At 44.4% G+C, this 16,262-nt stretch overlaps 1 protein-coding gene across 1 annotated transcript in view; it reads right to left on the bottom strand.

Annotated features, from left to right (window-relative positions):
- Positions 1-1,864: 1,864 nt before the first annotated feature.
- Positions 1,865-16,262, bottom strand: part of PTH1R (parathyroid hormone 1 receptor) — a 118,157-nt gene continuing 103,759 nt past the window's right edge. Inside the window, exons 8-13 of the mRNA XM_065627370.1 lie at positions 13,619-13,679; positions 11,086-11,152; positions 7,474-7,568; positions 5,400-5,541; positions 4,174-4,215; positions 1,865-3,129 (exon numbers count right to left, since the gene is read on the bottom strand). Of these exons, the coding sequence (XP_065483442.1) occupies positions 2,767-3,129; positions 4,174-4,215; positions 5,400-5,541; positions 7,474-7,568; positions 11,086-11,152; positions 13,619-13,679 (770 nt within the window). The 3' untranslated portion in view covers positions 1,865-2,766. The remainder of the gene's footprint in view (positions 3,130-4,173; positions 4,216-5,399; positions 5,542-7,473; positions 7,569-11,085; positions 11,153-13,618; positions 13,680-16,262) is intronic.

Genomic DNA, 16,262 nt, shown 5'->3' on the forward strand with positions numbered 1-16,262 from the left:
TCCTTGATTGCCTCCAGAAGCCACACCAGCATCTGCGAGGAAAAGGTGAGCAGCGACTGTAGTTGGGCTGACCCAGATTTCTGCAGAGCTGGTTAGCTCTCCATGCCAAACTTTCACTAGAACTGACTCCTGCAGGATTACTTAACTTCTCTGTAATACTACTGGTAGTATTGTTATACGAGTAACAACAACAACAACAATAAGGGAGCATGAAAAAAAGATTATTCTTTGAAAACCTGGCATAACAATAGCTGCCATTTGTTGGAAAATTATGATCAGTTTTGACTTATTTTAATGATTGAAACAAAAGGGTAAAAAAGAAAAGAACACCATAAATAAATACTGGCTTTTAAAGACCTACTCATAGAATCATAGAATAATTTACATTGGAAGGGACCTTCAAAGCCCCCCCAGTCCCCCCCTGCCATGAGCAGGGACATCTGCACCAGCTCAGGTTGCTCAGAGCCCCGTCCAGCCTGGCCTGGGATGTCTCCAGGGATGGTTCAGCCACCACCTCTCTGGGCATGTGTGTCTGCAGCTGTTGGAGAGGTGTTCAGTGCCTGACAGAGAACTGCCTCTCAGCCACTACATCACCTAATGGATCTGAATCCAAAACCCAGACATGCTGATGGGAGGCTTTTTTTTTTTCCTTGACTTCTCCTTGACTTCTCTGGGCTTTGGATCAGGCTCTAACCTGAGAGGCTATTTAAGGAAGATCTAGGACATGGAAAACAGAGTGAAGATCCCAACTACTCTTCCTGACCTCCTTCAGAGTTTTAGGGAAGTTAGTCCTTAAGTTACCCTCAGAAGACCAGCTGATAGCATCAACTGGACGCGTATCTGAAGTGCTGTTTGATGTGACCCAGCAGTTGCATCTAAAGGATCAGGATAGAGAATAGATTGTCCCATTTACCCGACCTGCATCCTAAAGGACTTCTGCAGACTTTCCCAATATCTCTTTCCTATTCCATTTGAGTAACAGCCAGGTGAGGTCAAAATGCTTCAGGTACTAGAAGGAAGAGAAGAAATAAGAAAAAAAGCACTATGAAGGAGCTGACTCCTGGACTGCAGCAAGGGAATATTGATGTTGTGACAGGGGCTGAAGAGAGTTCAGACCCGCTCAGCCAGAGTCCTTCCTCTGGGGAAACACGTGCTGCAATAGGAAATTTGGTCACTGTTCCTAATTGCCCGCTTCTGGGAGATTCTGTATCATGCTTTGAAACTGGCAGAGACCCTTCAGGGGATACTCAGCTGGTGTGAAAAGACCCCAGCACTGTGCACTGTTGGCCAAGAAGGATGATACCTCTTTGTCGCTGCTGATGGCATGAGGCATGTCAGAAAATTACTTTTTGGCACACCTTGCAAAAAACAAAGGAAACTCTTCACAATGAGAAATTTTTTCCTGGTCTCTTTCTTCCCTGTAAGAAGGAGACATTTCCTTGTGCCCTTCCCTTCAGAAGCAATGCAATAACATTTCCTCACATGAGCATTTCTCAGCCAACTCAGTGACTTTGGTTGAATTTACACTTGTTTACACCAGCTAAGAGTCCAATCTGATGTGCATACGTGTCTGTGTGACAAAACCACAAAGAATAGGAAAGTTCAGAAGATGTTCAGAGGGAGACCATCCACAAACAATCCCTATGATTTTATCCAACAAATATTGCCTTCGGATCTCATGAAGGTAGATTTGTTTGGCTGTATCTAGCAGCTTGTGCTTCTGGGTGACACAGGCAAATTTTTGAAGGAGTCTTTATCCTCATGAGGGTTTGGACTAGTAAGAAACTGAAAATTCAAATGGGAGAATGAGAAGCAATTTAGAGGTTTAAAAATGGCCAAAGCCTGTTTCCATGAGCATCCACAAAAAAGGGAAGGCTGAATTAGCTCCTCTCTGATTTTAGCCACACACACACAGGCACACATACCCAAGATCTGCAAAGTCCCCACCCTGCCTCACCCCACTTGGTGGGCCCCTCTCCACTGCTGCATCTGGAAGAACAAAAACATCGCACATTCTGATAACCACATTTTCCATCCTAAAATTGCACTGGTTTCTGGCTTGCTACTGGGACTCAGGTCAGGGAAAGGAGAATAGAGTTTTCTCCCTGCATCCAGCAACCACGAGCTCTCAACCCTGCCCACCCCAGAAGACCATTTTGCCAAAGAGTGAGATTGCCCAAGTGAAGAACATGCCACCAGTTGTACTGAGCTATCCCATGTTGAGCTCTTCGTCTACAAGAATGGGCAGCTATGACCCCTGAGAGGGCTCAGTCGGTGTTGTGTGTGTTACCAGGCAGACTTTACAGGGAAAGAGCGAACCAAACTGAAGATGCTGATGCCCAGGGTGGCTTGTACCCTCACAAGAAGATGGCACTGTACAGTTGTCGCAAGACTCTTGTTTTTCTGGGTGAGACTCCCATCCTCCTTGGCTGCCCACCCTCTCCGAGAGGTCCAAGGACCACGTGCTGCTTCGCGACCCTCCATCGGGAACTCTCAGTATCTCTGTTGTTCAGCAGGTAGCAAGGCCCATGTGTCTCGATAGCCCTGCCTCTGTTAATTAACACCAGGGAGACTTAGATCACTGGGTAAATGTATGTGATTGATAGCTGGCCACATCCCATATAACTTAACCTCTCATTCCACAGAGCAGAGAAACTGTATGGAAACCCTTGGCATCCCATGCGTGGCCTGATATTCTTTTGCCCACTAAATGCTCTCCAGGAAACTTTTTCATCCTTTTGCTTATTTTTTTTTCTCCTCCCCTCTTTACATCACTGTCTCTCTTTCTTCTTCAACAAGTACTGTGGGTCTGTCTCCATCGTAAAGCCCAGAGCCATTCAGGTACTCCTCCTCTTTGTTGTACTGCTCTGGTCCAGAAGAAGGCATGGAGTTTTCAGAAATTGACCCATTTTTTACATAACCTGGCAAATTCCGGTGTCCGTTGAGGGTCCCTGGTATAAGTCTCGTATTGAGATGGAGGGCAAGTGCCCCTCTTGTGGCTACATTTGTGATGCTGGTGTGGGAAACCATTGGTCCATAACTGTAGGTTGTGCTCCCACTTCGTGCTTTCCTTTTAAAGTCAAGTGCTAATGTCCACCTGCTCCATGACTTCTTTATTTCTGCTTGGACCTGACAGACAAGAGGGGAAAAAAAAAAGCATGAGTGGGAGGAGAGAGGGGCAGAGAGTACCAGAAGGAGGTGGTATCCACAGAGAGAAAGGGTGAGAAACTCTCTGGGGAGTGAAATTGGAAGGAACGGTAAATTCACATTAAATCTGCCCTTTCCAAATGAATTATTTGACATTGGGAAGCTTGAATGGCTGGAAAAATCTAACTGAAAATGTGGGTTAGCTCTCTCTAAGGGTTAAGGGACAGTAAGCAGCACATCCAGGAGTGAGTCATCTCAATGTACCATGGGAATCACGTGTAAATGGGATGAAACACCTTCAGAGGTGCTTGAATCTCTAGAAATTTCCTCTAGAAAGGAGTTAGCTGACTACTTTAGACCGAGTATCCCACTTTTAGATGGCCAAAGTTGGGATGAGATCAATTCCCCTTACGGTATGGAATTCATCTCAGTTTTATCCTGCAGAATGTAAGAAACACATTTGTAGTTGCATTGCCCCTTAAAATCCATCAGCCTAGGTCAAGACAGCCATATGCTGGGCCATGAAAGTAGCTCTGTTCTTTCCTGGTGTGCATCCACTAACCATCTACTTTCTTAGTTTGCAGCCATGGAGGGAATTAATGGAAACAAATACATTAAAGCGTGTCACTCTGGAAAAAGAAAAAAAGGTCAAAAAAGTCTGGACAATCAAAAGAGCTTGCTTGTTAGGCAGCTACTCTATCAATCCACTTTTCTTCTTGCCACAGATCTGAAATTAAGCAGCACTAAACAGCACTTGTTCTGGGAAAAGGAAAAAAATGCCTCTTTTTTTTTTTTTCCTTATTAGCTACTTCCAGTAGCTCATTTATTGGTAACATATTGACCTGGATGTCTTACATGACCAAAACCAAGGATATGGACTTTCTATGTGGACTGACAGATCTTTCATTGAGTGCCAAACAAGGTTGAGTCTCTAGAATAAGTGAGGATATGCTGATGAGCATCCACATCCAGCTGTGCTTGGAACTAATCCAACAAAGGAGGGAAATAATGAAGCGGGTGACTTACCTCTCCATTGCAAAAACAGTATATGATGGCAACAAAAAATCCCTAGAAGGAAGAAGAAAAAATACATTAATGTCATTCTTGCTGCACGTGAGTATCTCTTTCCTGATGGTGCTGCCCAGCATCCCTGTAGTCTTCTGAAATCAATGATATTCATAATAAGCTGTATATGATATGCTTAAGAAACCTTGTATTGTTCAGTATTGCATGAGAGATGGATAAGCAAACATTTCCCTGCAGACTATTGACAAAGTAAATAGACTTTATAAACCCTCTGGGTTATGGTTTAGCTAACAGGTCTACTTTCATCCCCAGATCTTTTGCAGATGTTCTCAGACAGTGATGGATGCCTGAGAAGGTGGTGGAGTCTGCCTCACTGGAGGAATTTATGAACTTATTGGATAAATATTTCCAGTGTTTTACATGTAGCTGATCCTGCTGCAGGATGAGAGGGTGAAAGATAACCCTGATGAGACTCTTCCAGCCTTGGCTGCATGTGGAGCAGAACTGGCTGAGTGGGATCAGCAAAGGAATTCAGATGTGAGCATATCATCTGCATCTTTTTGTTGGCCAGTAGTTTACCCAGCTCTTGCTGAGGTCACCCACTATTTTATCCCATCTTCACTCAACAGGAATTGTGGAAACATGTGAATGCAAGCTTGGTCTTCATCTCCCCCACAGTTTCTCTAAACTGCCATCTGGCCAGACCCACTGTCCACCTTTCATCATCCATGTTGGTCAACCATGATGAAAGGTAATAGCATGAGAGCTGAAAGTTAATGTTGCGTGTTCTTGTTGCTGTGTCTTACAGAGGACCAGCCCGATAACTGAAGTTGCCTTTTGCCCAAACCTAGAACTAAGGAATCCATTAACAGGACTGAAAGACAACTTAGGACAAACAAATTGGAAGCTGGTGTGAAGTAATATGTCTCTGGGGATCTCTATCAGCTTACATCTAACCTGGATCTAAAGGAATTTATGTTGTGGGACAAGTTATCTTGCAACAGGACCTATTTTTTTTGTTTGTTTGACACATTGAACCTTTATATGTTGTGTTTTGCAAACACAAAACATACTTGATGCTAAAATACTGTCAAATCACCTTGTAAATGAAATCTGATGTCTTGTAAAAAGAGCCTTTCTTCCAAAGACAACTTTGCACTCCCATTTCCCACCTCTGCCCATTTAAATTTTCATTATTTGCCCCCGTGCTTTAACAGTTACAATACCTGGAAAGAGTTGAACAGCATTTCATAGTGCATTTGAATTTGCCAAAGAATCCCTGACACTTCTGTGTATGGCATAGCCATGAAAACAATATAGTGAACGCCAAACAGAGGCATAAGGACGAGGGTAGATTTCAGCAGCTTCCTGAAGCAATAAGGAAAGAGAAAGACACAGAGGAAATTAGTTGATGGAGTGAACCTCCCAGCCAGGCTTGTCCACCTCATACCTTGGGCACAAGCTGCATCTAATTTTGGTCTTGCTTACATGTCCCCTTGGCTAGGCTTGGATACCTTACATTCACACAGACCCTGTGTCCACCTGCAATTTCAAACTGTTGCTTCTTTTATGAGATGTGACACAACCCAGTCCATCCTCCAGCATGTTTTGATGTGCTAGTCCAACTCTCTCCACATGCATGTCCCCATATGATGCTGTTGTAGCTACTGGAGATGAAGACACTAAGGCATCTTTTTCAGTCTCAGGCCATCCATAGCTTTAGGTCTGGATCATGGGAAGAGGGTGGAAGGGTGACTGGAAAGAAATATGCACTGCTGCTTCCAGCCCTCAGCCTCTGGCACTAAATCCCCTTGCCCTAAACGATGGTTCTGCTTCAGATGACAATGACTGGACATGGTCCTATAAAACCTAAAATAGCTGACACTGCTTAAGCAGTGGGGGTTGGACTAGATGACCTCCAGAAGTCCCTTCCAACATCAGCCATTCTGTGATTCTATTTGCTTATTGAGTCAAGACACGAAGGTCCAGCCTGGGTTAGTTCCTCCCGTGCAATGAGCAGGGCTGGAGGAGAGGGATGTCCATCTAGGAGCAGAATTGTTCTAGATATCGAGGGGAAGAGCATGGTGCACTATGGGGTAAGCAGGAGGTGAAGACTCTCAGGAGGTGCTTTGGCTTACAGTACCACCTAGAAATGTTCTGTTTAAAGAAGCAGCTCCATCTCAGCATGACATGTTGGGGACCGGGGGAAGGTACGATACAACCCTGACTACTTGGCTGGGTCTGCTCTTGAGGGAACCAACCATGCCTGGAAGTGATGCTAATTGAAGGATTAAACCTTCTGCCAAGAGTTACAGCAAGTCACCAAGTGCAGGTAATTATTGAGAAGGGCAGACATCACCACCAGAAAGACCTGGTACCTTGTATGTCCAGCAACTAGAAACCACTGAGGGAATTTAACACATTAAAAGGAGAAGGCCTCATCCAAACCGTAATAACAAGCTTCAGCCAGGGAGAAATAAACAAATAGATAAATCAGAGCCCTGACAGGGGAGCAAAGGAAAATGGAGAGGTGTTTTCCTGCCAAATCTCATTCCTGCATCAGATGAAACATCTTGTGTTTGGAGAGTGAGATGGTAGCAATGAGCTCATGGTTTGTAGACTAAATCATTCTACTCTCCCCGCTCTCCATGTGTCATGCTGGTTAGTCCAGTTCAGGAGATTCTGAGAAGCCTCAGGAGCTCTCAAGCAGCCGAGGTGTCTCGGCAATCTGCTTTTTCTGTCCAATTTTGACCATGCTACAAATATACTAAATTATCAAGAGACAAGAGCTGGCAGAACAACGGAAAACAAAACAAACAAGGAAACGCCAGATTTCCAGCAAGGAGTCAGGAATCTTTTTTTTTCCTTTCAGCAAAAGCGCTGAAACACCCACTGAAGGGCAGATTTAACAAGTTTTACAAAGCGCAGGAGGGAAATAAACTGAAATAAATAAATCTGTACAAGTTTGAGGGGCTTCAACAGCATAAGCAATGCTTTTATTTTTGTGCTCTTGGTTCAAGGCCAGCACAGTCACTTCCAAACCGGCTGAAGAGACTGAATTCTTCTCTTTAACCCATGATGCAGGTACCCCAGGTTGGATTTGAAATGTCCAGGAGATGTTTAAACTGCTGTTGATTCATTCTGCATTATCAGACTTGGAAGACAGTATTCTTCTCACCTTATTTTAGGTGTCTACAGTGTAGACACTATGAACTAGTCACCCTGGGCTCCCTGTGAAGTCAAGGGGATGAAACAAAGACTTTGACATCTCCCGAAAGATGGAGAGGGTATACGACTCACCTGTACTGTTGTCTTGAGTCACACCTCCCTGCATTCGTCTCTCGTAGCTTGGTTGCTAGGACTCTGATAATATTGATAAAAAGAATAAAATTTACCTGGAAGAGGTGGGGAAAAAAAAAAATGGATAACTGTTAAAAAATATCCAGATAATGATAGTGTTGTTTAGTCAGTCCTTTCCCCAAGATGAGTCAAGGGGCTGTGGGACACAGTGACCTGGTCATCAGGTGTATAAAGCTCCTCCTGGAAGATCTTGTCCTGTGGAAGGGGTGAGGTCCACAGGAAAGACCAAGTGTCTGGTGGGATCTGGTCATCTGTGTTTAACCTGGATGGTTGAGAGAGAGCAGGGAATGGCCTTCTCCGTCAAAGTGTGGGCATCTTGCATGGAAACACCTACATCTGAGCTCACCAGCCCAGCAGACACCTGATAACTGGGTATGATATCAACATACAAACAGTGCTTACCAAGCATTTTGAGGTATGGACTACAGACGACTCTCAGTATTTTTCACATTATCTTTTGTAAAAACAGTGATATGGGTCATTTTCGTGGCCACACAAACCTCGCAAACTTAGTTTGGGGTCCAGGGAGTGAAATCAGGTTATATTTGTCTCTTGCAGCCCACTCGAGATTAAGATCTCCTCAGGCTAAAAGAAGCATTAGTAAGATGCCTTTCCACATTTCCACGTGTAAAAGGAAAGAAAAGCAAGGAAACTGCACCATGATGAAGACACAGAGTTAGACCTAACTAGAGATGACAGATCAAGAATGCAGAAGGGCAATATAATTGCAAAATTTTTGTTGTGTGTCTACTACTAACTCTCACTCTGGTGGAATGTTTAGTATGGACCAGATGAGGACAGTAAAGAATTAATTTCTACTTCCTATGCAGGGAGTCGCATCTATGAACCCATCTTGTGACGAGCTCCTAAACCAAACTAATCTGGTCCTACAGGAACATGCTCGTGATGACCCATGCAGCAAAAGGTAACGGCAACATCTCATGGCTACACTGCCACTTAACAGAGATGAAAAATGGGGGTTCGTTCGAGGGATTCTCAGCTTTTTTGGGATCTTCAGAGATTGGTTTTCCTGGAGCTGGGACTGTACCTGCTGCTGTCCCAGACAAACCCATTCTTGGGACTATGGCAAGACTGCAAGCAAAACCATCGTGTAACTGGCTGCACTGGGCAGATCCACATTTCTGGGTTAACACTGATGCCTGTGGGTTTCTCTGGAGGCTTTCAGCAGTCATTTAACTTCTCAGGTGCCAGGATAGCAGCATTGCAAGGAAAAAAAATACTACACCACACACAGGCCCATAGTTTTATGCCAGAAAGGATCATTGCAAACCTCTAGTTTGATCTCCTGCAAAACGCAGTCCATAAGACCTCCTCGTATTCAGTTTTGTTTGAGCTATAGCAGATCTGGGTTTCAATGTTTCCATGACGGAGATCCTACCACAACCATTGGTGAGTCGTTCCAATGGTTTATTATCCTCACTGTTAAAACAAGTAGTTCCCTGAGCCTCTGAATGAACATGGCCTGGTTTTCTATGTCTTTGTCTTCTGTGGTTGGATTCCTTCTCCTTTAATGAGGTGCAAGTTCATTCTGAACAGCTCTCCTCTGTGTTAAACAGGGGGTAAGGTTGCTCTACATCCTTTCACTTGAAGGGGCATTAGTGGAATTTCTCTCTCATATCTACTTGACTGTTTTCATGAGGTTTGTGGGAATTTAACATCCATGCAACCCCATTCTCTTGGTTACATTTGGTTGGAATTTACTGACTGGCACAAAAATTATAAGGGGAGCATGGAGAGACTGAAATACAGAGAAGCACACAGCCTGGGGGCATGTAATTCACTTTCATTGGAAACCAATCTGAAAGGAGGAAAAAAAAAAAAGGCAGGCTTTGTTTCTCATATGAGATTTTCTAGCTTCAAAGGCTCAAAAGTGGGATCCTGTTCTGCATTTGTCTGCTAAATTGAAGATGTCCAACCTTATCACAGTCAGAAAGGAAACTCCTCTGACTAGCTGAAACACGTGCTAAGTTTTAAAAGAAATCCAGGCAACTGAGTGAGATCAAAGTTAGCAGCAGAGTGGAGGGATTTTAAGCCTCCCAGCCTTCAAATTCTCTGCAAGTATGTCCAGAAAATGCATAACTTAGTTCAGCAACATGACCAGCCAGTGTGGGAATTGAACAGGCAGCCAAGTGAACAATATGAACCCACAGAAATTAAACAGAAACAACCCACAGAATATTTTTGCATGATAAATCGGTGCATTTGCAAATAGCCAGGGTACAAGCACAGCAGAGCCTCATGGAGAAACATTATTTTTACAAGGACGAATCTCAATTGAGCTCTTTCTCCTCTGCTAATTGGCCTTTAAATTAAATGCAATGGGGTTGCTGGCATTCATCTGGTTGAACTATCTGAACTTTCTTCTCCATCCTACTATTTCATTTCCAATGACCACAGTGTGGTGTGGGCTTGGTGATTCGTTTCTTCCAAGGTGCAGAACTAATTGCTAGAGCCAGGTGGAGAATTTCCACCAAAAGGAAATTCTGATGAAGAAAAAAGCACCCACCCCAAATCCAAAGCAGCTCACCTAATTGCACAGATGAGCGTATTCATCTCAGAAACTTTCCTACTGTTTATATGCAGATGGTCTGATTTTCTTCTCACCCACACTGATCATCTTCCAAAGCCTCCTGATTTTTGAGTCAGAAGGAAGTATGTAGAGCTTGATGCAAAACCATCTGAAGACTATAGAGAGATTCTTACTGACTCCACTCAGCTACTTGTGAGTGAATGTAAAGGGGGACTACGATGTGTGGGAACAGAAAAGCTCTATTGCAGGTACTTATCTAACCATCAGAATATGGAGTAATGGAGAACCACAGAGAAAGACAGAGAGAGGAAAGAGAGTAATTCATGAAAACTGTGAAAACAGGTTCTCTAGCTAATTAGGACCCTGCTCAAGAAAACACATAACTAGCCACTGAATTGCCCTTGTGCAGATAATCACATCTTATAATGACGTCTCCAGCTTCTGAGAGCTCAGTCCTGTCTCTGAATAACGTCACTTATATCTTTTCTGTTTCCTCTGGCTCCTGGCTGGGAGCTGAAGTGATCATCCATCAGTGATTAATGTCATGTCTGATCATAACTGGGATGGTTTAACACCCATCCACATCTTTGAGGTATCCCAAGATTTTATCAGCTGAGATCTCTTGACACTGAAACACACCCAAGGAAAGGTTTGGTCCTGCTACAGAAACCTCGAGAGACACCTGGTGAGAACCACAGGGTTTCCAGTATCTTATGGGTTGGAAATATCGGCTTGAATGTTTGTTTCATTAACAATTTTAAGGTTTTACCCCTCTGTGACTCTTCTCTCCTGAGAAAAACGTGAAGTTGCTCATAAGCCCCTCTGCTGTATGCAGCTGTCGAACTTACGGGCACATCAAATATAAGGCCCTTAAAGTGGATATAGAGAGACTCCACACAATTAAGGCAGGAGCTGGGTTAACAGAGTGATTGGAATAGGGCACTGAACCTGCCCCGACCAGAGGCACTACCCCCCACCCCTTGCAACCAGCCAGTACTCACCACGATAGATGCCAGGATGGGCACCTGAACGATCCATTTTAAGTTGCCAGCACTCAAATCCCAACACCTGAGAAGAAAATGATATCCCATCAGGAAATCGTTGCTTACAAAGAGCAACAGACTTGAATGTCTTGTCAGATAAATCCACCCGGGAAGGTTGGGTTCCTCCCAAGCCTGGTGTGGTGGAAGGATCTAGCTCTAACCCTACCTTCAGTCAGCATGGCTTCAATATAGTCCTTTTCCTGGTGTTATAGTATTCAAAACAGAAACCACTATTAAACACATTTAAAGTTGTGCTCTCCAGATGGTGGAACAGCCCTTTCTGCAGCCATCAAGACTTGTCCCTTCTGGGCAGGAACCCACCCTTTTCTACTTCTTCTTCGCCTCCTCACCAGAAAAAAATAAACTAAGAGCCTATGAGGACAGGCTGAGAGAGTTGGGATGTTCAGCATGGAGAAGGGAAAGCTCCAGGGAGACCTTATTGTGGCTTTTCAGAACTTAAAAGGGGCTGATAAGAAAGATGGGGACAGACTTTTGAGCAGGGCCTGTTGCGATAGGACAAGGAGTGATGGTTTTAAACTAAAGGAGGAGAGATTCAGGTTAGACATGAGGAAGAAATTGTTGCCCTGAGGGTGGTGAGAGCCTGGCCCAGGTTGGCCAGAGAGGTGGTGGCTGAACCATCCCTGGAGACATCCCAGGCCAGGCTGGACGGGGCTCTGAGCAACCTGAGCTGGTGCAGATGTCCCTGCTCATGGCAGGGGGGGCACTGGATGAGCTTTGAAGGTCCCTTCAACTCAAACTGTTCTATGATTCTGTGATTCTGTCATTCTATTATTCTGTCATTCTATGAGTAATCCAGGTTTCATGAAAACAAGAGAGGCTGAAATGGCTTAATGTTATGCCTTGGAATAAATCTGCACAACTTTGCATGGGGACATGTCCTGTCTGAAGACACGATGATGGAGACAATACTGTGGTTCTCCATCCAGTTCCCGTGCTTCATTCAGCCCTGCTCTCACAGTGAGACCCAGCCACGATTTACAAAAGTCTTTATCTCCTTGTCATCTTCAGCCCTTGTCCGAGTGAGGACTGGAAGAGCAAACTGTTGGTGGTGTAGATGTTGGGCTCGAGTCCGTCACCTGCCAAGAAGGGGCTGGTCACTATATCCTCCGAAACATTTCCAGCAGCCATTTAATAAGGTCACTCAGTGTTAATTGCTCTGTTTGAATTCTCTTCAGCCACCGAGAGATGAGTGCCAGACAGCCCCTACATGGCAGCTGCAGTTTTCGTTTCATGGGCCAAATGCTGCCCAGGCAGCTATTCAAGGAAAGCAAGAGGCAGGGGCAGAAAAGTCGCTGGTGCTGACTGAAAGGCTCTACGACGATGAGCTTGTGCCAATGCAGATGTGTCACATACTTCAGTAGCTGTGCTACTCCGTCCTCCCAAGCTGAAATCCCATTTGGAAAGCTGTCTCTTCCCTGGCAAAGCCATGTGAAAAGTTGCCTGGGAACCCCCACACTTTTGCTGGCAGATGAAACACATTGTGTGGTCAAACCTGGGCATTTTTTAGCAAAAAAAAAAGTGACTGTGTTGAGGTTTGAAGATTGGATGCTATGCATCCTTTGTTCAGAATATTGTAAGAATAGGAGGCCATGAGGGTGCCTGTGTAGGACCAACGAAGCAGCTGATCCGTATCTTGTATCTGACAGTAGCCAGAAGCTGATATTTAACGTGGAACAAGCAAGCAGCCAGCAATATTTTTCTAGAATGTTCTTCCAACAAGCTGCAGTTCAGGATGGCTTCCTGAGATGGAACTTTACTGAGTATTTAATATTTCTGGAGGAATTTGTCTCCCATGAATTTGCGCAAATGCTTTTAAAGCCTAAGGACATGCTGACATCCACACCTCCTGCAGGGAGGAGTTACAGCTTCATCACCTCATCAATGCTGAACCTGCTGTCTCCCAACTTTGTGCACTGCTTTCCAGTTCCTCTACTGGAAGAGGTGGTGGACAACGGATCTCTACCCATACTGTGCACGCCATTCATTCAGAATTTTATAGATCCCTGTCCTGTCCCTGCCTAGCTGTGAAACAGTCCCTTGTAGCCCCAGCGATAATGGCTACAAGTATTCAAATTTATCAAATTCTGTAAAATGAAAGGAAAGCCAGGAAAGTTGCACCCTTCTTATCCTTCCCTACCACACACACCCCAAAAAGTTTGCTGACTTCATAGTAGAAATCACTTCCAGGTATTCCTGGTTCCTTTTTTCCTTTTGATTCACCCACAAAGTCACCTGTGCCAAAAGCCCACAAAAATATCACAGAGATATCCACAGTGGTGGATGAACCATCCCTGGAGACATCCCAGGCCAGGCTGGATGGGGCTCTGAGCAACCTGAGCTGGTGCAGATGTCCCTGCTCGTGGCAGGGGGGGCACCGGGGGAGCTGGGAAGGTCCTTTCAACCCCAAATATTCTATGATTCTATGATTCTGTAAGGTAAAAGGGAGGAAAGAAAATCTGATGAGACTTACTCTGTGTCGGCTAGAGCGGCTCTCACGCTGGCCCATGCTGTAACAAATACAGCAGGGAGTCCTGCAAAAAAACACAGGTCAAACAGGGTGAATAGGAGGACAAGAGATCTCTGTTACCATAAACACAAGTGGAGCAGGGCAGAGGCGGGTAGAAGAAGGAGTTTTTAAATATTGAAGCATAATTAGACTAGGAAAGCCTGATCTTGGTCTCACATCTCTTTGGTAGTCTAAGTGACAAACCAAATAGTGGCAAGGAGCATTTTCTGGAAGACAAATGTCATGATCTGGACATGTCCACTCTACTTAAGTCTCCTGGCTTTCAAAACAGAGCAGCTTGCTTTCCCAAGTTGCCGGCCAGGAGTGGTCCAGGCTTAAGATACCTCCTGATTCACGTCTGGGAGATGCCCAGCTGGTCTGGGACTGAGACGGGTCATGAACTTGACAGGATAAATCATCGGGTCCCGTACCTTTCCTTTAGCACTGCTTTATAGAGACGTAGCCTGTAGTACTTGAACTTGGGTGACCAAAACCTCCTTTAGCCAACTGAACCAGTTTGAAGCAGGGAAGGGTTTTGTGCGGCATACCTTTCCCAATATATTAATATTTGCTCCCTTCCCCTGATGTCAAGGAAAGATTGATCTGGAGTCAAGCTCACGTCTTTTCTTCCAGTACAGGGCTGAATGGATTAGAAGCTCTGTTAAGTGTGAGAGACTTGATGCATGAAACAGATAAATGCAAGAATTTAGGGTAATGCTTGCAAAATACTCTAGCCAAAGGTTCATTCCCAAATGAACCATCCTTATTTCAGCACAGTTACACTGGGCATCATCTTTTCCCTGTGAAAAGTAAAAGGATTACCAATATCCAAATGCAACCTTCTATTTATTTTTTTAGGGTCTAGTTCGGTTTTATTTGTACAACTGAGTCCCCTCCTGGCTTCCCTTAAAAGGCAGGATCAAATCTACAGTAGCTTCCACAAATTCAAGAAGAATAACCCCTTTCAGGAGAAAAAAAAAATTAAAAAATAAATAAAGGCGACATTTATCACTGATGACTGTAAATATGCTGTTCATAGTCTAAGCTCATTGGGGCTCGGCATGCATATAAGCACACGCTTAACTTTCAGCATGCACTTAAGTCTCATTAAAGTGCTTAAAGGCTTTCCTGACCACGGGCGCTTTCCTGAGCTGGGGTGTGGAGCAGGGACGCCTGTCTCATACACGCATGGACAACAGGGCCGTTATCTTGGTTGGAACCTTTAAATGCCGTGGTAATATAAGAAAGCATAAATAATTAAACACAGAGCCTCACTCAGGACCAGTGCAGCAGCACTGCCTACAAGGATACATTTATGAGGAATGCACGCAGCTTTACAATCCCCTGCCACGGCTGGCATTGGAAAGGAAATGCTTAACCTATTGCACTGGGAACCCATGAGTATGTTGAAGCTGAGGGCTCAGGGAAGGTGATGATTTATTGTAACAAGCATCATCTATTTCCTCCTCACTGCTCATCGCCTATCTATGAAAAATACATGCATGCTCCGAACGACTGGCTGAGCTATCAAAGGCTTAGACACATATAATTTTGTTGATATCATCGGCGATATTCCAATTCATATCAACCGAGAAACTGGCCATGTTGAGAGGCTGACACCCCCGCTGTCTGCCTGCAAGATGGTGAATGTTCACCCGTTGTTGTGAAGCTCTAAGCCTGAAAGACAGATTTTTTCAGAGATTTGGATGTGTTTGACATGTCTTGTTCCTCTTTAGCCTGTCCTGCACTTCAGAAGAGACACCGTTCCCATTCATAATAATCCTGTGCTGTGATCAAGGTTCCGACCAACAATAAAATACACAGGAGAAAATAATTATACCTAAAATGTGCCTGTGTGTGGATTTATTGTTCCCTGTGTGCTGCTGCTTCACTCCATTCAGGCAAGTTTAGGAAAAGGATCCTTGACTTATTTTGCAAAACATACTAAGTGAATTCCTGGCACCAGTTTTATTGCTACATTTGTTTTTCAGCATCTCTTATGTAAATCTTTTTTTTTCAGTCTAAACAATCATAAATGTTCCTAAATTTACAAAAAGTGGTAAGAATCCTCTCCCTCCCTTTTCTCTGCTCCAGTTTTAGATTTTTTATACATCAATGTAACAAGCAGAGTTTGGGCCATCAGGTAATTTCTAGAGTTCCATCTTTTCCTCCTGCTCCAGTAAGCTCATCTTCCAACTTGGAGAGCCAGAAAGTTTAGCTTTGCCTCCACCATCTCTTCTACTTTCAGAGGGTGATAACTGAGTTTTTGGTCTCTCCACTTGAAAGTCCTGGTTTGTGATGCCTCACAATTGACAATCCATCCTGCTGAGCGCTTGCAGTGCCCATTGATGGGAAAGCCATCACCCAAAAAATCAGGACTGAGGTCCTCAAATTTAGACACCTAAAGCTATCCACAAAGAGCAAGATACCCAAGAGGATGCAGCTCTGCGAGCAGAAAAGTCTCCTATGATTAGATGCATCTGGCCAACCCACCAGGGAAAGAAAGTGAGTCTCCAAAAAGCCCAAGTGATCTCCTGGCTGGCTGTGAGCCCAGATGGAGGCATGGATGGATGGATGGATGGATGGATGCATGTGCTCCCCCTTGCGT

The sequence above is a fragment of the Caloenas nicobarica genome, chromosome 2 (genome assembly GCF_036013445.1).
Source record: "Caloenas nicobarica isolate bCalNic1 chromosome 2, bCalNic1.hap1, whole genome shotgun sequence".
In the NCBI taxonomy this organism is placed as follows: Eukaryota; Metazoa; Chordata; class Aves; order Columbiformes; family Columbidae; genus Caloenas; species Caloenas nicobarica.